This window comes from Otolemur garnettii, unplaced genomic scaffold, assembly GCF_000181295.1.
Source record: "Otolemur garnettii isolate 467f Iridium unplaced genomic scaffold, OtoGar3 scaffold00003, whole genome shotgun sequence".
Taxonomy (NCBI): Eukaryota; Metazoa; Chordata; class Mammalia; order Primates; family Galagidae; genus Otolemur; species Otolemur garnettii.
The window spans coordinates 3,539,233-3,561,355 of record NW_003852398.1 but is presented as its reverse complement, the minus strand read 5'-3'; the positions used below and the strand labels follow the sequence as shown (position 1 = coordinate 3,561,355).

The 22,123-nt window shown below is 45.8% G+C and overlaps 1 protein-coding gene across 1 annotated transcript; it reads right to left on the bottom strand.

Moving 5' to 3' along the window:
* Nucleotides 1-1,103: 1,103 nt before the first annotated feature.
* BOD1 (biorientation of chromosomes in cell division 1) lies at nt 1,104-11,678 on the bottom strand. Its single transcript, XM_003781932.3, has 4 exons — nt 11,214-11,678; nt 7,204-7,328; nt 3,011-3,207; nt 1,104-2,013 (listed from the first exon to the last, which is right to left on the bottom strand). The coding sequence occupies exons 1-3, from the start codon at nt 11,448-11,450 to the stop codon at nt 3,012-3,014; spliced, it is 558 nt and encodes a 185-aa protein (XP_003781980.1). The 5' UTR covers nt 11,451-11,678; the 3' UTR covers nt 1,104-2,013; nt 3,011.
* Nucleotides 11,679-22,123: the final 10,445 nt, after the last annotated feature.

Genomic DNA, 22,123 nt, shown 5'->3' with positions numbered 1-22,123 from the left:
CCATTTCCTGCCCAGTAAACAGTCAAAGCAAATACCCATTGTGGAGATTTGTATTTGGCTGGGGCAGAGATCAAGGGAACAGCTCCAGACCTGCAATATGGGTTCAGAGGGCTTCTATCCCTTATCACAGAGGAAGACCCTCTGTGGTGGTGATGAGAGGAAAATTCCTCTCCCACTGATTCTTCAGAGGAGATTGAGGCCAGTGGCCTTTTACTCCACGGTGCACTAGCGGGGATTAACACCTCCCTAGGGGTCTGTGTGTGTGACTTCAGACCGAGGCTGCCCCCACACCAGGCGCAGGTTCCAGATCTCTCAAGACTGCTCAGACCCTTAAAGTTAGTAATTACAGAAACAAGAGGAGCGGATATGCTCGCTCAGAGAAACTGCTGGTGTTTCTTTGTTCCTTTTCTCAACTTACCCTTTGACTACTGAGCAAACAGCCTTCAATAAAAGCTGAGTGGAAATGACACTGGGGCCACGGCCCGAACTCCACCAGTAGGCGGTGGTCCTGAGTTCCCACCTTTGAAAATTCTATTCTGTGCATCTCATCTCTTTCTTTCTCCTCCTTTCTAACTTTGTATTTCTTCAGTTGGTCACTGTCAGTTCCACAGTCTTACTGGATCCTGCCCCCAGCACTTCAGATATCAATTGCCACTTGCCCTGAATGTGCTGCCAACTTGCTTAAAAATGAGGGCACATGTTGCCAGAACATCTTGCTGAATATGGTAGTACAGTCCTGATTTAGGGGTACTTATGGTAAAAGTGGAAGTTGAACATTCATTTTAACAGGAAACCAAATGAATTGGTTAAAATCCATCAAACTAGCAATATCCAGTAATAGGCTCAACTAAGAACCAGACTCGGTTTGAAGTAACCTTCAACGTTATCCAGGGATTGCTATACAAAATATGTTCAGAGGCCCAGAAGAATCACCTGGAAGCTTGTTAGAAACTCAGCAGCCTCCCGCCCTAAACTTCTCAATCAGAATATGCATTTTCCTAAGACCCCCAGGTGATATTCAAAGCTTGAGAAACATGGATGTAACAGATTGCCCTCAACTAGAGAGTGGTGACCTGATGCTTCAGAGAAGGCTCTACCTGCCCCCATCTAGCTATATCTATCAGCTTTGGGGAGAGAGCAGTTTCAAGTTGTACCTAAATCTTCACCACCACTAAATCACTGCAGTGCACAGGAATGGCATACAGGCAGGAGATAAAGGTCTCCTTTCACAAATATGGGGTCTAAGGTTCAGTTGAAGCTTCAGAGAAAGGGTATCAAATGATTTTATTATAAAACTTCACACCATTTATTGACCATTCTAACAAATACAAAGACTCACTAGCCCTTGCAGAACAGGAAGCAGCCCTGGACAGAGAACCTGCAACTGTTTCTCCTCACTGCAATGTCTGAGCTTCCACACATATCCCAGGGTTCCAAGTTTTGTCACCTCTTACAAGGGAAAGGAAATAGGCCAGAAGATTCATGTACAAGAAAGTCACAACAACTTTAAAGCTATCTGACGCTAGTGGCTTGTACCTTCTAGTTTGCAACTCTGAGAAATAACATCAAATAAGCGTCGTCAAACACCTGCTTCCCAGCTAACCTGTCATTGTTCTCTGAAATTATCTTTGGGATCTTTCACCGTAGCTCATTTATCTCAGAGCACAAACCCTGAAGTCCATGCACAGTCTCCATGTTCAAGTATAAAAGGCTGCTTCAGTCTTATATCCCTGAAGGGGTTGCTGTAGTGTTTCTCTCTGTAGTGTCTACAGGTGTCACACCCTTGGACAGGCGGCTCAAACGGCAGCACAATGACAGGGCAACACAGTCAACTTCCCCACTGCCATACTTGTTCCTCATCATTCAATCTGTACACTGCCCACGGTCAAGGCTTAAATCTTGCCATCACTGATGACCTTGACCTATCTTCATTCTGAAGTTGTACTCTTACGTAACTGAATCCACTTCTTCACCATTGATTAAATGGCACTTTCAAAATGTGTCGGGAATATTCTAAAAAGAGAAGATAATCATATCATAATAGTTCTTTTGATAAGAACCATTTAGTTCTTTTGATAGGAACTATACTCACTTAACTTTATGTTCCTAAAAGAATTTACAATTAAACCAGAAAGACTTAGAATGTTTTCCACTCCATAAAGAACTCGAGGTCCTCTCCCCAGAGGCATAGAAAGATCACCCCTCTTGAGAACCCCACATGAGCCCATGTTCTCGTGCATGAGAACGTTTGCTCCCTGATACTCATATGGCCCAACTCACCTTACTTACTGATTTACTAAGAATAACAGATGTCTCAAAGAATCTTAGAAGAGAACATTAAGAGCAGAAAGGAGGCAGGAGGCACACCCAATGGCCACCAACGATGGCTAGGAGCGCACTGCTAACTTAATCATTGCTCATGGTGACTAACATCTCCCAAAACCTGCAAAAGCACATTTTGTACATCTATAGCTTTTTAAATTTAGTTCGAAACTTAATAAAAAAAAAGAGTGTTCATAACAGAAGAATACTAAGGAAACTGATAGTAGCAAACATATCCCTTCTAAGTACATGGAAATCCAGCAGAGTCCAAAGCAGACCCTGAATCCCATTTAGGATAACACTTTAGAATGCACTGCTTGATTTTATATTAAAATTGCAGACCCAAGTTAATGCATGTCCAGGGGAGAGATCATTTAAACAATTAAAACAAACCAGACTTTGACTTGAATTGCCCTTGTGCAGACCATTATCTCAGTTGGTTTCTAATGAAGCATCAATTCATGGCTTACAATAGCATCAATGTTTAGCTCTGGTGGCACAGAAAAATCACAGATTCACTGACAAAAAAGTGCTACTCATTAGTTCTCACTAAAAGATGAATCCTCAGAGGAGGTGAGGTACATCTGCAGGAAATACTTTCTGAACGACTCCACTTATAGCTTTCCTCACCATTTTACATCTCTACAAGTCAAAGGTGTGCTCCTGAACAAAAGACCGGATACCAGACCTTAGGAAGTGTCCTGGGACGGAGCTGCAGGGTCCTGGCCTTCAGGCTCTGGAGGGGGTGCTGGCACTGCTGCTTTTTTCTGGGCTGCCAGGAACTCATGAATTGCTCGCTCTATTTGTGGCCTGAAGATGTGGTTTAGTTTTGGATCCACCACCTGAGAAATAATCCTGTCTACTCCAGCTTCCAACATCCCTGACCTTGTGGAGAGAAACATATCATTTTGTTATTTAGTTCCCCTGGGATTCATCTTTACCCCAACCAGCATCATGTGGGAGCCCAGGAAATGGTCACTGGCCAAAGCTACAGCCCATCTAGGGAATTCTTCCAGAGGGCAACCACGTGCCAGAGTTCAAGCTTTTGTCACCTTTGAGGAGCAATCCACAACCAGCTCTCTTATTTCTAATTTACTATTTAATCCACTACCGCCTCATCTTCATACAAAGGACCCACACAGGACCAAGCAGACTACCCCCAAAGAACAAGTGGCAACATGGCAAGAATGAACTTGATAACAGTAGAGCTGAAAATCTTAATCTACTGTCAAAGTCGGCAAGCCTTGAATCTGATTCTGATTGCTTCAACTTATATTCTCTTAACAGGCAAAGCCGAAATAGCCTCCAGCCGCAACTTGGTTACTAATCCTCAAACCTTACACAAGGCACACCAGTCAGGGCTTTTTACATCACCAGTAACTCAATATTGCCTTCAGCTGTGGCCAAACCTGTACCACATCATAGACAACTTGGAGGCAAAAAGGAGACAGACAAGAAACAAACCGGTTCTAAGCTCCTACTGGGCTAAATCACACCCCTAAATTATTTTTGAAGTAGTGCAAAAATCAAAATATAGCAAAATATAGTTTATGATAACAGGAAACAAATCACTTTTTTTTGAGACAGAGTCTCACTTTGTCACCCTTGGTAGAGTGCTGTGGCATCACAGCTCATAGCAACCTCAAACTCTTGCACTTAAGTAATTCTCTTGTTTCAGCCTCCCAAGTAGCTGGGACTACAGCCGTCTGCCACAACGCCTGGCTATTTTTGGTTGTAGTTGTCATTGTTGTTTGGCAGTCCCAGGCTGGATTCGAACCTGTCAGCTCCAGTGTATGGGGCTGGCGCCTTAGCCACTGAGCTACACGCACCAATAAATCACTTTTGAAGAGTTTGGAAAATAGCCCCTACAGGTTCAAATTCAAATGTTCTTCTTTAAAGGAGTAAAATACTACATCATCATCACAAGCATGTAGGCAAGTTTTACTATTTTCCTTTAGACTTGAGAATTCTCAGGCTATTTAAGCCTTTGCTTAGGTAAAAATAGGTTGGGCAGTAACTGGGCAATTCACCTGCCAGGGCACAGCAAAGGCAATACATAAGCAAGAGAAACAGGCCCTGACCTAGGGAAGTGGACTGGCGTGTAAAGCACTTCCCAGTGGCAGAGTAACTAACAGCTTCCAGACAGAAGCCGAGAAGTAACACAGCCCCACCTCGGTCCTGAAGGGCAGATCTGCAGGCAGACTGTGCGCTGGGTAGTATCTGCCCTCAAAGTCCAGCACCAGGCTGCAGGTTAGTGAGGAAGGGAAACCACCTTTCAGTCACAAGCTAGTACCTTTCCACTTTCACCAAACCACTTCCTGAATCAGATTCACAGGGGTCTTTATTGATGGAAAAGCCTGATATTATGGAATGTCTGTGTCCCCCTCCAGGTCATAAGGGTAGAGGCTTCATGAATGGCATTTATGCCCTTTCAAAAGGGACCCAGAAAGCTAGCTAGTTCTCTGTCCTCCACAAGAGAAAAAGCAGTTGGCAGTGGGCGGACCTGTGGCTCAGTCGGCAGGGCGCCAGTCCCATATGCCGAGGGTGGAGGGTTCAAACCCGGCCCCTGCCAAACTGCAACAAAAAAATAGCCTGGCGTTGCAGTGGGCGCCTGTAGTCCCAGCTACTCAGGAGGCTGAGGTCAGAGAAATCACCTAAGCCCAAGAGCTGGAGGTCGCTTTGAGCAACACTATTGCACTCTACTGTGAGCGACAGAGTGAGACTTTATCTCAAAAAAATAGCAGTTGGCAGCTTGCAGCCTGGAAGAGGGCCCCTACCTGAACCTCACGATGCTGGTGCCTATTGTCAGACTTCTAGCCTCAAGAAGTGTGAATTTCTAAGCCACCTAAATGAAGTAGAGTATAGCTCACTTTCCTGGAGATTTTTAAAAGCATCCAAGGGTAATGTGAAATCTTGTCAGGAGCCTAAAATGGGTGATGAAATGAACAAATATTATATAATTAAATTACTTATTAGTCATAGTGCTGTTCTCCAGTAGAGGCTGACTTTTTGTTAAGCCCTCCAGGTGGAGCACAGGGTCATAGCAGCTGGGCCAGTGAGCCAATGCTCTGCAGGCCCGCAGTGTCTCATCTGGAGACAGCGCTCTAGGGGCAAGTAGCAAGTCTACATGTCAAAGAGCTGCTGGAGTTTGGCTCAGATTCAAAATGTTAGCAACCACCATGGAGAATGCCCCAGAATTAAAGCCAAATTCATGTTTTCAGGTCAAATACATTCTAAATCAAATCCAAGGTGCCAGGTGCTTACCTCTAGAATGACATCAGTGCTCATGGAATTAACAGCAATGGTGACAGCCTTCATTTCCTAACACTGATGGCAGCTTTCCTTAATTTCAAAATATTCAGTGTTTTGATTTACTCTCTTAATATGCTAGTTCTTTAGAAGGGAGGGTAAATTTATCTAATTGAGTACTTTAGCTGTACAACTGGCTTTTTGTGAGGACGAGTGCCAAATGTGTTATAAATAGTAGCTCAGTAAGGGTCAGCTCCTGTCTCTGCTGATTCCAGGATGACAAGGTCATGGGCATCTTTTGATATCATGCTAATTTCCTAATGCTCAGCCACATTAAAAGTGCTAGCTAGTTAGTAAAAATCTTCTTCTATTTTTAAAAACTTTTTAGTTTTGAAATCACTATAGATTCATAGCAAGTTGCAAAAAAATTATATAGAGAGAGCTCCACGTACCCTGTCTCCACCCACTCCTAAAGTCAGCAACTTGAGTAAGTATAGTACAATGTCAAAACTAGGAAAATGTCACTGGTACACTCTAGACCTTATTCAGATTTCCATTATACCTGCACTCATTTGTGTCCGCGTGTAGCTCCAAACATCACATAAATTGCTTCATGCAAGCACTACACCAAGGGAGACACTCGACTGCACCATCACAAGTTCTTTCAAGTCAACTCACCCGCCCCTCCATGCCTAGCTGCAGCCAATCACCAATCTGTTCCCATTTCTATTAACTGTTATGGCAGGAATGCCAAGACCAGATTCCACGACCCACCTCTGTCTCACTTAGATAAGCTATCCCTAGCACCTTTTAACTAAGGCTCAGTTTGTTACCGTGAAGGACAATACTTTAATAAGACTATGCCTTACTGAAAGCTGCCACTACACTTTAGAGGTGGTAGCAATGGTGGACTCCAACACTTAACTCTCAATCCCTTGTGAGGAGAAAAATCCAGCGCTCTTCTTGCCCAAGATCCAAACAATGATACGTTAGTGTAAAACTCACAGGTATGTTCAGACTGCACTGAGACTTCAAGGGCAGGAAACCTGTCTCACAATTTGGAGTGTCTTTCAGCCCCTACTAGAGACATGCACACAGGAGGCCGACACAGGCTGGATAAACTGGAATTATAATTGAGTCTTTAGCATACTTCGACCTTAATTTTTTTTTTTTTTTTTGAGATACAGTCTCATTATGTTGCCCTTGGTAGAGTGCCATGGTGTCACAGCAACCTCAAACTCTTGGGCTCAAGCGATTCTCTTGCTTCAGCCTCCCAAGCAGCTGGGACCACAGGCACCCACCACAACACCTGGCTATTGTTTTTTTGTTGTTGTTGCAGTTGTCATTGTTGTCCAGCTGGTGCAGGCCGTGTTTGAACCCGCCAGCTTCAGTGTATGTGGCTGGCGCCATAATCACTGTGCTATGGGTGTCAAGCCCTTTGACCTTAATTTTAATAGAAGAGCAGACTGCAGCAACTTCATGCATAGCTGTGAAGAGCAGACTGCAGCAACTTCATGTGATAGCTGACATAAGGTATCATCAATCTTGACTAAACAGTGACTTAGATCAGCCTCTCATGCATCTTACTTGTGATTACTGCCTTTTCAAAAACTCTAAGTGCTGCTTACTTACTGAACCACACTCTGCCTCAGACCATTTCTCAACTGGTTTTTGTTCATTGTAGGATTCCATTCCTGCTTGTCCAGATGTGTTGACACAAAATTATCCACTTTCTGCCTCAGGTTTTGATAAGCTGGCTAGAATATTAAAAAGAGGAGGCAAGGTCAGAAGTTATATGCAAAGTTGTACAACACACTCAGAACACTGCTTTTCACAGAAATGGGTTATTTTCAAGTCTAAATACACTTCTCTTGTAACTCTGAAGATCCCCAGGCAACATGGCAGTCACAAATTGCTAACAGGAGTGCCCATTTTATGGAAAGTAGGCACAATGCCAGACACTTTACTTACATTATTCCATCTTCTTTTCAAGTAACTTTGAGAGAGGTCTTATTAGCGTTCTCCTATTCCCATTTAAGAGATCAGAATTTTAGGCTTAGAAAAAATAAACAACTTGCTCATGTGGCTAGTATGTGGCAAAGCCAAAGTTAGACTTAGGCTGTTTCTGAATTAAAGGAACTGGCTTCTAGCCCTGGCTTCATCACTCACTGACTTTCAACAAACCACCCACTGTCTACTGTCTGAGCCTGTTCTTTCCATCTGAAAAACTGAAGTATTACTGCTCTACTTACCTCACAGGGGTGTTTTCAGCAACAAACAAGGTCTCAGGCAAGCCCCCTGCATTAAAAGGAAGGGCCACCCCAGAATGTGGTCAAAGCTCATGGGAACACAGTGAAAGGCCCTGGGGAAGCAACAGGTAAGTCCCGAAGAGAGCTGAGAGGCACTTCATTGGTTTCAATTGTTCCAGACCCAGCTAGGATCAGGTGACCACATTAGAGTAACCGGTGAACCCAGGGCAGCATGCATGTCCTGAGACCCTCAGACCTTGTGGTGCTCTCAGTTGCTCTTCGGCAAACTAGGTATAACAGCGTGGGCTGCTGGTCAGCACTTTGGTCCACTCTCGCTCTCCCGCTCCCCCTGCGGGCCCAAGATACTTCCCACCTCAGGGACACTGAGTTAGCAGTGGAATTTTCTCTGGCCAGTGGTGTGTTAGCGACAAAAGGCCCTAAATGTTGTGCTACCTGGTTTGATTCTTGTGCTCTGGTTACCCTCTATGAGGGCATGTCATGGGTAGCACCTGCCCCTATGCTGGGTACACATGCACCCAGCCGAGCAACCCAGCTATAACCTATCTAGATGAGCTAAACTTTGGTTGACCTACGGACCCATCAACATGAGAACAAGAGCGTATAAGCCACTGAGATGTGGTTATGCAGCATTACTTTGGCAAAGTTTGCTAACAGTTAGAAATAAAATTGACAACAGGCCTCAACTCCTTGAGTGGACCTCTTCCAAAAGGCCAAGAGCAGACTAACAAACACTCTCCACTAAACTTGGAGACAGGGTCGGTGAGGAGTAAAATTCAAAGACACTATATGCCATCTGCCTGGAAACTCTCTTCCCTTCTTTAGAAGGGTAGGACAGAGGGTACCATGTTCTCCTAGTCACAGGGATGGGTACCTGAGCCATGCTAAGACAATGCAGACATTCCCTGAGATTTTCTAAACTAGAGCTGATGGTCTCTTTCTAAAGGAAGCTGTCATGTAATCAAGAGGAACTAGGAACCAAATGGATGACCCCGCTCTGCAGTGATGGTAAAACAGTCATAAACAAAGATGAAAGATACAGCACCAGTGGGGAATATCTGGATCTAAATTCACCTCTACCCTCTGGCAGTTTGTTCATTCAGTCCTCCCCTGGATTCCAGATTCTCCTCTTTCCATCAGATTTGTCACTTGTAATTATGAATCTTGATACTATACTTTCTAATACTAAAAATAACTCACCTGGTTTGACATGACAGAAATTGTTTACTGAAAAAGGACAAAGGGCAGTGAACACCACCACTGAACCTTAACAAATTCAGACAATAGTGAACAATACCTTCAACTTGAGAAGTCAAAAGACTGAATGAGCCTACCCATAATGTTTTACTGTACTATCCACCCTTCCCACCTAGTCACCTATCTGGTCTACTTATTTGGTATTGAATGCACTGCAGTTCCATTTCTCCTAAATACTTTAGTAGTCTGGGGAGGGGCCCAAGAATGTGCATTTCTAACAAGCTCTCAGGTGCTGATGTTGTTAACTGAAGGACTACACTTTGAGAACCACTGGAAGCAACAAAAGGTCTCAGGTAAGATATAGCCTAAAACGCACCATCTTCAAGAATAAAGACAACCTAGCAACTATCAGAATAGCTAAGGCAGTGGTTCTCAACCTTCCTAATGCAGTGGTCCTTAACGCAGTTCCTGTGGGTCACGACCCACCTGAGAACTGCTGAGCTAAGGAGCTATTCATGCGAAAGGCTCCAAACACTCACCCTCAGCAGCTGTTCCATGTTACAGTCCCCCGCTTATCCTTTGGGGGATATGTTCTACCCCCCCAGTTGATGCCTACAGCTCTAGAAAGTACCAAACCCTGAACCCACATTTTTGCCCCCTTTTCATAACTTCATGGATAGAAAATTTGTTCTTACTAATGTCAGCAGATCAGTTTTTTCTTTCCTAGAGAACTTTCGTTTTTTTAAGGAAGCACTTTACAGCTTCTCTTTGGCATATCTGAATTACCAGCATCACTACTCTTGTACTTGGGAGCCACTGTGAAGAAAAATAAAGATTACTTCAATACAAGCACCTCAATGCTGCAATAGTTGGGTAACTGAAGTCTTGGACAGCAAAACCATGGATAAGGGAGAAATACTGTAGTTTTGTTTTAAAAATCATAAACATTGATTAAGCCACACAAAACCTACTAGAATATAAGAAATACAAATGGGCCAGGCATGGTGGCTCATGCCTATAATCTTAGCTTTTGGGTGGCCAAGGCAGGCCGGCTGCCGGAGCTCACAGGTTCAAGACCAACATGAGCGAGAGCCAGAGCCAGACCTCGTCTCCTAAAAAAACAGCCAGGCATTGTGGCGGGAGCCTGTAGTGCCAGCTACTTTGGAGGCTGAGGCAAGAGTTGCTTGAGTCCAAGAGTTTGAGGTTGCTGTGAGCTATGACGTCACAGCACTCTACGGAGGGTGATAAAGTGAAACTCTGTCTCAAAAAAAAAAAAAAGAAAGCCAACGGAAGAACTTAGCCTGAGAAAGACAAAAGCTCTGTCATCTGAGACTCTTAAAGAAAATTAAATACTGTTACAAGGACAGCACTCCTAGAGGATAGAGTAGTGACTTACTTGTTTCTGTATCCAAATTGCTTGGCAACTGTAAGGCCAATAAATGCTCAGTGAATAAACAGACTAGGTCTTGCCCTATCTTAAGATTTACTGTCTTATACTCACAATTTCACTGTGAGGTAAGCAAAAGCATTCCATAAAAAAAAAATTCTGAGAAACCCCTACTCTGAAAAAGACCAGTCAGTCCACAACCTCCTATCTCTACAATCACAGCCCTTACCACCTTAACAAGGAGGTAAAGTGAACTACGATTTTACTGGGGGGATTGCGCTAAGGCGTTAGAATCTCAAACAGGCACCAAATCCCTCTCATTCGAACTAAGGGTGCGGTTTCTATAACTTATCTTAATCCTACTGCATACTGGGTTAGAGAAAAGGAAGGAACAGATAGCTATAAACATGTTGACCACTGCGTATTTAAACCATTCTGTTTAACATCAGCTCCTAAGTGGTGAATATTCTCAATCGTTAACATATTGAAGTTTATTTGTTACAGAGGGGCTTAAAGGAAATCTAGGGTCTAGGTTCTAAAATCTATTGAATTTCCAATTTCAGAAAGGTAACTGAGCTAAAATCACAACTAATAAGTGATCAGGCAGGGACTGGAACCCACGTGTGCATCCCTTAGAACGCTCTCTGTACTGCCCCAAGCGGTGTAATACTTAATTGCTGAGATTTTTCAACTATCTTTTGTTTTGCTCTCGGCTTCGGAAAATCAAAGCTGCAACATTAGCGGCCTCAACGCCTCGCCCTGCTCCCCTTGGCCCAGGTGGCCTCAGCTACCTTGGTGTCCACGTCGGCCAGGCAGTCCCGGCGGAAGCTGTCAAACAGGCCTCGGCTCTTGAGCTGCTCTACGATGAGAGCGATGAGCTGCGGGTCGCCAGGAGGCAGCGAGGCCGGGTTGATGGGGCCGCCACTCCCGCCAGCCCCGGCTGCACCCGTCGCTGACCCAGCCGAAGCCTGGCCAGCACCACCGCCGCCCACCGAGCCGGTTCCCCCGCCGCTGCCGCCGTCCGCCATGGCTGCGCCCCGGGCCCGCCGCCAGTGAGACCGAACGCGGCTTCTTCTCCAGGACACAGGGCCTGGGGAGTTGGGAGGTGGTGGAAGGGGCGGAGAAGGAGGAGGACTCCAAGGTGGCAGCGGAGGAGGTAGCGGTGGTGGAGGCGGTGGTGGCGGTGGCGGTGGCAGCGGCGGAGGCGGAGCAGGCAGCCTCGGAGGTAGCTGAGATGCTGGTTGAGGCGGCAGAAACCGCCTGCAGGATTCCAGGCGCTTTCCATTTGGCGTCACCTTTAACCTTTGCATTGTGGGGCAGGGAGTTTTCTACAGCCATCTCCTGCTTTTTATAGGTAGAGGTCTAGCGAAAGAAAACTACAACTCCCGGGAGGTGCCGGGCTCTTGCCGCGAGTTCGCGGAGCAGCATGGGAACTGTAGGCGCAGGCCCTTTGGATGATTGCCGCCCGCAGGCTTTCCCCGCCCACAGGCTTTCCCCGCCCACAGGCTTTCCCCGCCCACGTCCTACAGCCCTCACATTAAACCAGCGCGTCTTGAGAAGTCACAGATTATTAGAATCATCTGCGGAGCTGATTAAACGTGTAGATTATCAGGCTTATGTCTTAAAGATTTTGAGTCAGTATTTATGGGTTGGGGGCGAGGAATCTGTGGTTTTAACATGGACTCCCACTTGCTTTAACAAAGTGATCCGAGTAACTTGGGAAACAGTGAACGAGTTAAATGCCTGTGATTCAGAAATTGTGGGTTCCCTTGACCCTTTTGATTTTAATAGCAATACATACTTATTTAGAAAATTGGAAAATGACAGAAAGTGTGAAGAAGGAAATAAAAATTCCCTCAAGTTTCTCTTCTGTGTGTGGCTTTCCTCCCAAACACTAAATCTTGTCAATAGTAATAATAATAAACCAATATTGTGTAATTGGAATATGCCAGGAGTCCTGCTATGCACTTTACACATACTGCTTCACAGCATAGAAAAAGCAGGCACGTACTATCATTATCCTCTTTTTATAGATACAGAAATAGAGATACAGGAGAGCTTGTTACCGGGATCACATACCGAAAGGCAGAACAGTGGAATTTGAATCCAGGTTTCTAGAATCCAAACCTTGCATGTTTAACCTCAAGTATAGTATATCCTGAGAGCTAGCTGGTATCATAAGGTGGTAAAGCTTTAGAACCTGATTTTCTTTGAATAACTACAATTTACCATTGGAACCCCTAGTTGCCTCTGGTCTGTTTGCTCATCATTAGCTCAACTCCTGCTCCCAACCCTGGCAATTATGTCTGCTATTGTTATTTCCTCATCTTAAATAAGCAATAGAAGGCTGTAAATAATAAATTCAGCAACATTCTTGGCTTCTCAGAAGATCCACAATAGGCAGAGGTCCAGGATGCTCTCCGTGCTGATGTTTACTACTCAGAAGAGCTGAAATTAATCCCCAAAATATTCAAGTGTCAGATTAGACCCATCTTTGAACATCAGCTCAATCACCCTCAATGGTTGAATTAATGACAAAGATGCTTAATAGCTCAGCATCCTTGAGATTACCTCATGTCTATTCCTATTAGTCGACCCCATCTTAGTTGATCACTCACCTTTAGCTCCAAGAGAAGCACAGTTCAAGCTGCCTCGGCCCCAGGCTCATTCTCTGCCAAGCTCCCTGATCACTCTGACCAGCCTCCATTCCATTATTGGCAAATCACACCTTACTGTTATTTCTCAGGAAAGAATTTTATGAAGCACAGGCCTAGTGTAATCTTCTCTCCCTATTATACAGTGTCAAAGTCTCATTCTTGTAGCAATTAGTATAATTGAAAGTAAGTAATTTATAAGCTAACTGGACTCATGTTTCCCCTCCTAGAGTGTAAGGTTTAGAGTAGGGACCACAACTTGTTCATCACTGTGTGATCAGCTCTTAGCACAATACCTAGCTCAAAGTGAATGCATAATTTCCTGTTTCCTATAGCCACGGGATGGAGATGTGTGTGAGTGGAGTCATTTGTCACCACAATCTTTAGAAAAGAAAGAGTTATAGCAGCAAATGACAGATGAACCTATCTTGACCTAATAGGTAAGTGATCCTGGAGACTGGCAGCAGATGGGTTCATGCTGTGGCAATCTCACTGTCTATCACAAGAATTCATGTCCTGGTTGCTGGAACTCTGAATTGTGAGAAGCTGCTGCAGCCTGTACCCATGACCTTGCTTCCGTAATTGTTATAAATGGAGTGGGACGAAGGCCTCCATTGCATTCAAAATGTGCTTTTCCTGCAAAGAGACATGTAATACACAGCAGTGGTCATCAGGGAGCGCCATTGCTGTATTAATAATCCAGAACATTTGGAAACATCTGCGCAGAATATTTTGCTTTGGTTTAGGCAGTAATCTCATTTTCAGGTATCCTTTGGGTAACAACCTGTTGTTGCTTCACAGTGTTAAAACTTGTGTGTAACAATTTTCCTGAGCCCAGTGAATTGCTCATATTAGTTCCTGGAATATTTTGTGTCAAAGACTATAAAAAGAAGGAACCACAAGCCCAAATCCAAAAAAGAAATGAGATCTATAGTTTTCCAAGGCAGATATGAAAAAGTGGACAAATGCATGAGCTTTTGGGGATACAACTGGGCAAGTTACATCACCTCTCTGAACCTTAGTTTTCCCAAGACACTGGGGAGGATTAAGTGCCATTTTGCCAATCTATTTTAGCACAATTTCTGATCCTTAGCAAATGCTTAATTACATATTACTACCACGAATTTACATTTGGAACAGGAGGCTATTTGCTTAATCTCTATTTCACCCATGACTCCTTTGCCCCCCACCCCCATTCCTGCATACTTGCTCTTAGCTGATCCCTTCTTCTCTCTAAAAGGGATTACCTTTGGTAAAAAGTCTCTTGAATATGAAACCAAACTGTATGATCTTCATTGCTGATGTCTTCTCTCTGATCTTGTGTCTCTTGTCCGTGAAAGAAGGGGGTTGAAACGGGGGGACCAGAGAGTGTTCTGTGAGAAGTGTCAATACTTAATCTAACAATCCCTCCTCACATCATGGTGCAATATGTGAGTGTGCTACTTCTAAGATAATGCAAAAATTAATATTTATTATGTATATAAATTCATGTGTGCTTCATGCCCTGTAGGGTAATCATGGGAACATGTTTAAAGCTGTGGGACAAATATCTTCTTTGCTCCTGCCAATGTTTCTCTTGCAACTTCATGTTTAGCCTTATTTGGAAAGAATATCTAAATTTGAGGACACTGGACTGTGAGGACCTGGGATTGGCCCTTCTGACATCTACCTGTGCTCTCTCCTCCCAGGTCTGATAGGGTTTGGAAGAGGCACAGAGAGGCCTGGCTCTGGGTATCTGGTGCAGCTCGGGTGTGGCTGAGGTGCCATTTTTCTATAGCCAGGCCCTGTCGAGGGCAAACAAAGGCATCTGAGCTGCTACTCACAGGGAAGTCCCTTCCATTTCTAAGAGCAGATGTGGTCCCAGCATGTGCTAGATATTTGAAAATGCAGCCGAAATCCTAGAGATTTGGGGGTGTAGGAGAAGTAGAACAGCAGATGGAATCAGCCAGGGGAGGAGAAGTAATTGATTAAGCACCTACCACATACCAGACCCTGGTTGAGGTTTCTTGTCCCTACTTCCATTAGTTGGGGCAAAGGCTCTCCCAGGCAGGCAGATTTTACTCCCATTTTACAGATGAGAAGACGGAGGGACAGGGAGGAGAAGTCACTTGCTTGGCATCCAATCCAAAGTTCAAACCTGACCTGTGTGGTGCCTAAAAGCCTAGGCTCCCCTTTCTATAATGTGTGAGGGGGATGGTGGCCTTTGGAGAGATGCCTGGGGTGGAATCCTGACTTCACCACCAGATACCATGAGTTGGTGAGTCATCTTGCTCTCCATGGAGCCTCAGTTTTCTTGTGTGTGACATGAGGATAATAACAGAACCTACACCCTAGAGATGCTGTGGGAATGATGTGCATGATGGCTGGCATGTGCTATGTTCTAGATCCCTGCTACCTATGATTATTCTAGAGAGAAAATGGACTCAGGTAAGGTGGTTTGCTGAACAGGAAGGAGGCCATGCAGGGGCGAGAAGGTATGTACATGGAGATTTATGGATCCTAAGTTTATTAGAAAGCTTTTTCAGAGCACAGGTAGCTGTTGTTTAATGTGGTCCCTAAGTGGCCTGGCTGATCAGTCCAGGCTCACGATAACCTGCCACACTCAGCCCGCCCCCACCCTGGTTGCCCTATATTCCAGGCTATGCTGGGACATCCATATACCTCTGGGACAAGGACAAGGGCACACAGGGAGTAGCTTGAAGCTTCCCACTTTGTGTCCTTACCCTCACCCAGACACAACCAAGGCAGGAAGTTTCCAGAATGTGGCCAGAGCCTGCCCACTGACTTCCTTCTATTGCCTTCTCTGGCCAAATCTATGATGTAACCTTCTGGTTTAGATCCCAGGCCCTATAGACAAACTGCTTGAGTTTAAATCCCAGCAGCGCTACTGAATACTTCGGGCAAGTTATTTGATATCTCAAATAGGCTTTGGTTTCCCTACCCCAAAAACAGAGAGTAGAAAAAAGTATCTATATCTTGGTGAATAAATAAAACATCATACATATATCTAGCTTGGAAATTCGTGCATAGTAAATGCTCATTAAATCATTGTTATTTCTATTACTCCTCATGACACCTCTTCCTATACACATATATACCACCTTCTTATAGTTTAGATTATAGATAGTAGACCTAAGCCACTTGCTTGACACCTAAAAGAATGAGTCTCTCTTCTCTGCTAGGTATAGGGGGGTGCAGGAAGGAGAGGTGAGATGCATGTATTGACTCTGCCTTGGCCCTTAATTTGGAGAAGTTCAAAGCCTGGAGGGAAATTGTCATGATAGTGCTGCCTGAAGATGAGAGTGGTTACAAAGGTACAGGGGGCACAGCTCCAGGAAGCCTTGGGGATATCACAAAGAAGGTGGCATTCAAATGGGGTTCTAACCAGTGTAGTGGGCATTTGCCTTTCTTTACAGAAGTGCTTTGAGCATCCTTCTTGCATTTGGGCAGTCCCTGGAAGAAAGCTATGCCTAATCCCCTTTCCGTGATTCCTGCCAATTCTCCACCTCTGCTTTGCTCCTGCCCTTGGTATACTCATTTTAATTTGTGAGCTTTCATGTGAAACTCAACACCTTGATTCTTTGGTACTGATTGACATTTGGAAGGTATCAGAGGAGGGTCCGACATTTCAGCAATATTAAAAACAAACAAACTGCAAATTGCATTTTCAACCTTCTTATTCATAGAGGATATTCTGTGTCTCAAGGGATCCACAGTCAGCTATCTCTCTTCATAAATGCACAGCCTCCAGCCAAGTCATCATCCAGCACAAGGTACCTTGCTACACCACATCTATCTGGGGACACATTCTGGCCTGTCATCTCTTGGGCCACCAAAACAAAGGGTGGGCCCAAGAGGCCCATGGACACTCAGGGCATTCTAGCTCCCGCTGACCATCAGGCAGTTACAAGTTTCCAGTGGGAGCCTGGGTGACAGCGAAGTGCCCATCTTCCTTAGGAGAAAGTGCCTACAGGCAGGAGTGGGGCTGCCTACCTGAGCTTTGGGGGCTGGGCTCAGCTCCTGGCTCCTGTGACCCTCGACTTCCAGTGTCTCACTGGTGGGTTGTGCTTTGGCAATCAGAGAGTGTCCACACTACAAGTAGGGGTTTCCTTCAACCCTTGGGTGCTGCTGAAGGAATGTCCAGTTCCCAGTGGTTCCACCAGGACTGGAACTCAGGTCTCCCTCCTCCATTTCTGTGCCATTTCTTATCCTGTGAGACTTTTAAGAAAGCAGAACCTTCCTATAGGTGGTGAAAATGCCAGATAACTATTTTCCAGCCTCCTTTGCAACTCAGGAACATGGCTGAGGCCATCTGAGATGGTGGCACAGCTACAGTGCCAGGGCTCTGTGTTTGTAGTAGCTGTGACAGTAACTTTGCTGAGCTGGTTCTGTAGCAAGAGTCTTGGCTGTGACTCTACTTGTGTGACCTCCCCTTTTTCTTGACTATTTCCTGGACCTAGTTCTCAGGGCTTCTGGGCTATTCTGTGAGCTAACCCAGACCCTTTCAATCCCTTTCAGCTTAAATCACTCAGAGTCTGTTCACGCTGCTTGAGACTAAGAGCCTTCGAGTGAGCAGTCAATGAGAGGCTGCCAAGGAGAAAATGAACTGGCGAGATGCACCTGACTTCCTTTCCCCTTTACCAGTTTGCTTCTCAGGGGCTGCTCTTGTATAGCGCAGCCCAGTGCAAGCCAGAGGGCGCTGGGCAGGAGTCATCTGGTCAGATTTAGTCAGCCATTGGGCATGTGAGTATCATTTTCCTTACCTGTCAAATGGGACCTCACTTTCAGGGTGGATGTGAGGGATGTATCTGAAGAAGAGTATGTTTGAGAGGTTTTTAGGAATGATCACTCCCTCTCCACTTTATCATTATAAGCATCACTTGCACAACTACATGCAGCTGGGAAATCTTGGCTTGTGGAACAGGGTAAAATGGCATCTCGAGACTCTTCCTAATGTCACTCACCTCCTTGGAGGTTCATGGATTATTCCTCTCAGTTCAGACCACTCTGAGGTTCTGCTTAAGAGACCAGAGATCTCAGCCTTGGGGTAATGAAAGGATGCCTGGGGGGCTTGGTAAGAGCAGAGAAATACAGAGGTGGGAAAGGAGATTAGGGACGGCTACATTCCACGCTCTCAGTTTGCATAGTTCAGAGAGGGAGAACCACTGAACCACAGCCACACAGCTGTGGTAGAGCTTGGGGTTGGGATGGAGATCTTTTCATCCTGATCTCGGGGCCATAATCTGGAGGGAGAGTTATGCTGTAATCCAAGTTCACAAAAATGAACCGGAAATAGGACAATTCTCTCTCCATGACTCCATTTCATAACAACCTGTGACCAACTAATCCTCATTTCCTCCTAGGCATAGATCCCTAGAGGGCCCCTTCTCTTTTTCTTTCTTAGCTATCTGAAATACTTTATTGAGGAAGGGTGAAGACTTGCTGAATTGATCTTTTTAAATTAACACAGATCTGAACCAAAGAAGTTTGGAAGGAGAGAACTTTCTCATCCAAGTGGCTGCCAACACCTCACCCCCAGCTGAAGTGTTCCCTTGTTCTCCCCTGCTCTGCCCCAGATTCATGGGCTGCTCTCCGAATCGTTGGCAATATTCTCTACACTGTCCTGACAACCTCCAGCCATGAAATTAAAAAGCTAGTTACCGAATCTTGCTCCTAATGGCTTTGTCCTTGCCAGCGATTCGACAGAGAAATCTGGAAGAGGGAGCCTCCACTTCTCCTGCAGTGGGCTGAAATGCTGCAGGAATGACAATGGGACCCGCAGTGGGAGGAGGAGAGAATGGGCAGTTTGGCAGGAATGAATGAAAGAAAGAAAGACAGGCTTCAGGCTTCAAAGGCAAAATTCCAGTGTCTCAGCAGAAGCCTGATGCCTTTACTCCAAAACCTGCCATGAAATGCTGAGTGGGCACATTTCCCTGCACCAGTGCCCTCTGGCCCTCAGCCTGTGTCCAAACCTTGGGCCTGGAAGGCTGGAGAGTTGGAATTTAGGGAAGAAAGTGGCTCCAAACCCACCTAGCCAGCTTCCCGTCCAGCCAGGCTTTCCTTCCCTGCCTCGTGTGTCTCCCCTGAATGCAGACACCACCTCCTCCTCCCAGGACTTTTGAGAAATCCTCAAAACCCAAGGAATTTTAATTGTCTTTAATTTTTAAAAAATGTTCTAGAAGACCACGGTGGTGTGGCTGACTGTGACTTGGGTCCCTGAGCTGCAGTTGCTGTTTGTGTCTCTGCCCTGGGGACCCACAGAGCAAGGGGCCAGCACATACTTGCTGGATAAAGGACTAGAACCAGGGCTTTCACAGAGCTCTTTGCTGCCTGTGCTGTCTGGGCACAGACTTGCAGACTGATCTCCTGGTGTGCAGGGGAGGCAGGAGAGGGAGGCATTTGAGCCCTCAGGGGTGAACAAAGTGAGGCTGGAGCCCCAGCTCTCTGACTTCTTAGCCTAGAGACCTTGAGCAAGTTGCTTGCCTGTCCTGAGCCTACCTTCTGATCTATAAAATGAGAATCACCGTGGTGACTGTTTGGGGGGTGGCTGGAGGATTAAAGTAAGGCGTGCATGTAAAGTGCCTGTCATCTCGGAATTAGTCTCATTGTGCTGGTATTGAATGGCCGGGGAAAGCTGTGTAGGGTCTCCCTATGTCAGTGAGCATGTGCGTTTTCTTATTCATTCATATAAATATCTATCTAGTGCCTTCCATGTGCTACCCTGTGCTAGGGGGCAGGGCATGAAGAGCAAGGCACAGGTAGCAGAGTCTCAGTACTTGGAGCTTATGGGCAAGATGCAAACAAGCAAACATGCAAACGTGAGTTCAAAACCATCTGGGGTGTGAATCCCCAAGGGAGAAAGAGAGAGAGTTTCTATTTGGAGGTGGCGTTTGAGCTGAGACCTAAAATCAAGAAGCCGGCCACACTCAGACATGTGGGAAGAGGATCCCCAGGGAGGGCAGAAGCCCAAGCCTGTGGGTGGGGGCAAGCCTGGCCTGTCAGAGGGGCAGCCAGAGGCCAGTGTGGCCGCAGTCAATGGAGCAGCAGGGTGGGGATAGCAGATGAGGTCAGAGGGAGGCCTTGAAGAGCTTCGGCCTGTATTCTGAGGGCTCCATTTCACAGTGTTGGGAGCAGGACATCAGCCCAGAGGACTGGGGCTGGGGCAGAAGCCCAGCACATGTGCTGGGCAGTTTGCTCTCCCCAATGTCTCCCCAGAGCATGGCTCCAGCCCCCTCTGTGCCCTGGACACTGTGTGAAAGGGCAGGTCTTTCAGAATGAGATGTTGTGCTAGCAGACGTAGGGCCTACCATCTCCAAAGGGTGTGTCTCCTTACCCACGAGGCCACATCTGCACAGAAGGAGGGGCTCCCTGTTGACCCGGCAGTGTGGAGCACACACCTGTAGGAGGACACCTTCCCACCCGGGCCTGATGGGGCAGTCATCAGGGAAGACCACAGGGGAGTTGTCCTCCAGACCTCTCTGCTGAGCTCACTCTCAGCCCAGCTGCCCCTGGTCCAAGCTGGCCAAACAGAGGCCCTGCAGCCACCTTAAAGGTAGAATGTGGGGTCCTAAGACCATGTTAGCAGACCAGCAATTCCCACAGCACTGACCACTCAGGGTCACGCAGCCAAGGGCCGTGTTACAATGTTACAGAGCCTGAGATTCTTAGAAAGGAGCTAAGAAGTTAAGAGGCATTTAATCCAGTCTCATCCATCCATTCGGTCATCCACTAAATGTTTGTCAAGCACCCACTATGTGCCACACTTTGTATTAATCCTACATTACATACTAAATACAAGGGACTATATGGTGAACGAAAGAGAAATGATCCTGGTCCTCATGGGCACGATTATTTTTAGAAGGGTGAACGGACAAAAAACAAACCTACAAATAACATAATTCTGAACCCCAGTGAGGAGGGGAAAGACAAGTATAAAGCATATACCTTCTTGGGGACGTTGCAGATCCAGGTGTAGGCAAACTTGATTCCATGGCACAGGTATGAATGGCTCAGGTAAGAGCAGAGTCACCAAATGCCATTTCAAAGGACAATTATAAATACCCAGCATGTCCATATCACTCATGAATTTTCTTATTAACAGTACATGCCAAAATGAATAAATATGAAAATTACATTGCAGAGAAAGTCTGTGGCTAGCATCGAGATTAGCTGGCAAATCCTGATGTTGGTGAAAGTTGTTAATTGTAATGATCTGTTGACTGCGTTTGTAAACACAAGTGAGAACAGATGACACATTTGTGGAGCTCTCCTGCGTGAGGGCCTGTGGAGGCCATTTGGGGTCCCAGGCATGGGTATTCTGGATGCTGTTACCTGGAAGTAAAGTGCTCCCACCTGCACGCACGAAGCCCCCTCCCAGTGCCTGCCACACTGTGCCAAGTAGGGGCCAGCCAGGCTGCAAATTCCTGGGCTGTCTGTTTTGCTTTGCTTCAAGATTTGACCTTGTTGCCAGGTTTCTGTTGAGATTACCCTGGCAGGGTTTCGAATGCAGTTCATTCTACAGCGAGTTCGGTTTTCACACTTGAAGTCAATTATACCTACATCTTGGTGAAGCACAGAAGAGGAGGTTTGCATGGCAGAACAGTCTCTTTTTAGGAATCACAGAATTCATATTTCAGAAAAGAGTGTTATTTCTGTCTCCAGTTTTCAGCTGTGTCCCATTCCAGAGCAAAATCCTGCTTCCCCCTCCCCCCTGTCCTCTACCCCTCCCTTCCCCTGTCCTCTACTCCTCCCTCCTCCCTGTCCTGCCCCCACTTCCTCCTTTTCCTCCCTTCTCTTTTCTCCTTCTCTTTCCTTTCCCCCTTCTCCTCCTTTTAAAATCAATCCACATTAATTTGGCTTTTCACTTGGGAAGTAGTAGTGATGGGGTATTTAACGTCAAAAGAAAATCAGTAACCCTGGAGCTGCTGACCTAATTTATAAGTAAAGCAATGCACGTGGCACAAAGGTCACGGAGTGTGACACCATGGACACCATGCTGACCTGAGTGCGACCCCTGGCTCTGCTCAAGACTCAGGAGTCAATTGAAA

What these genes read in the sequence shown, in the direction of transcription:
- BOD1 (XM_003781932.3), bottom strand. Translation starts at nt 11,450, where the DNA reads ATGGCGGACGGCGGCAGCGGCGGGGGAACCGGCTCGGTGGGCGGCGGT. An exon ending in TGGCCGACGTGGACACCAAG is followed by an intron (nt 7,329 to 11,213) that starts GTAGCTGAGGCC and finishes TTAATATTCTAG; the next exon opens with CCAGCTTATCAAAACCTGAG. An exon ending in CTGAGGCAGAGTGTGGTTCA is followed by an intron (nt 3,208 to 7,203) that starts GTAAGTAAGCAG and finishes TCTCTCCACAAG; the next exon opens with GTCAGGGATGTTGGAAGCTG.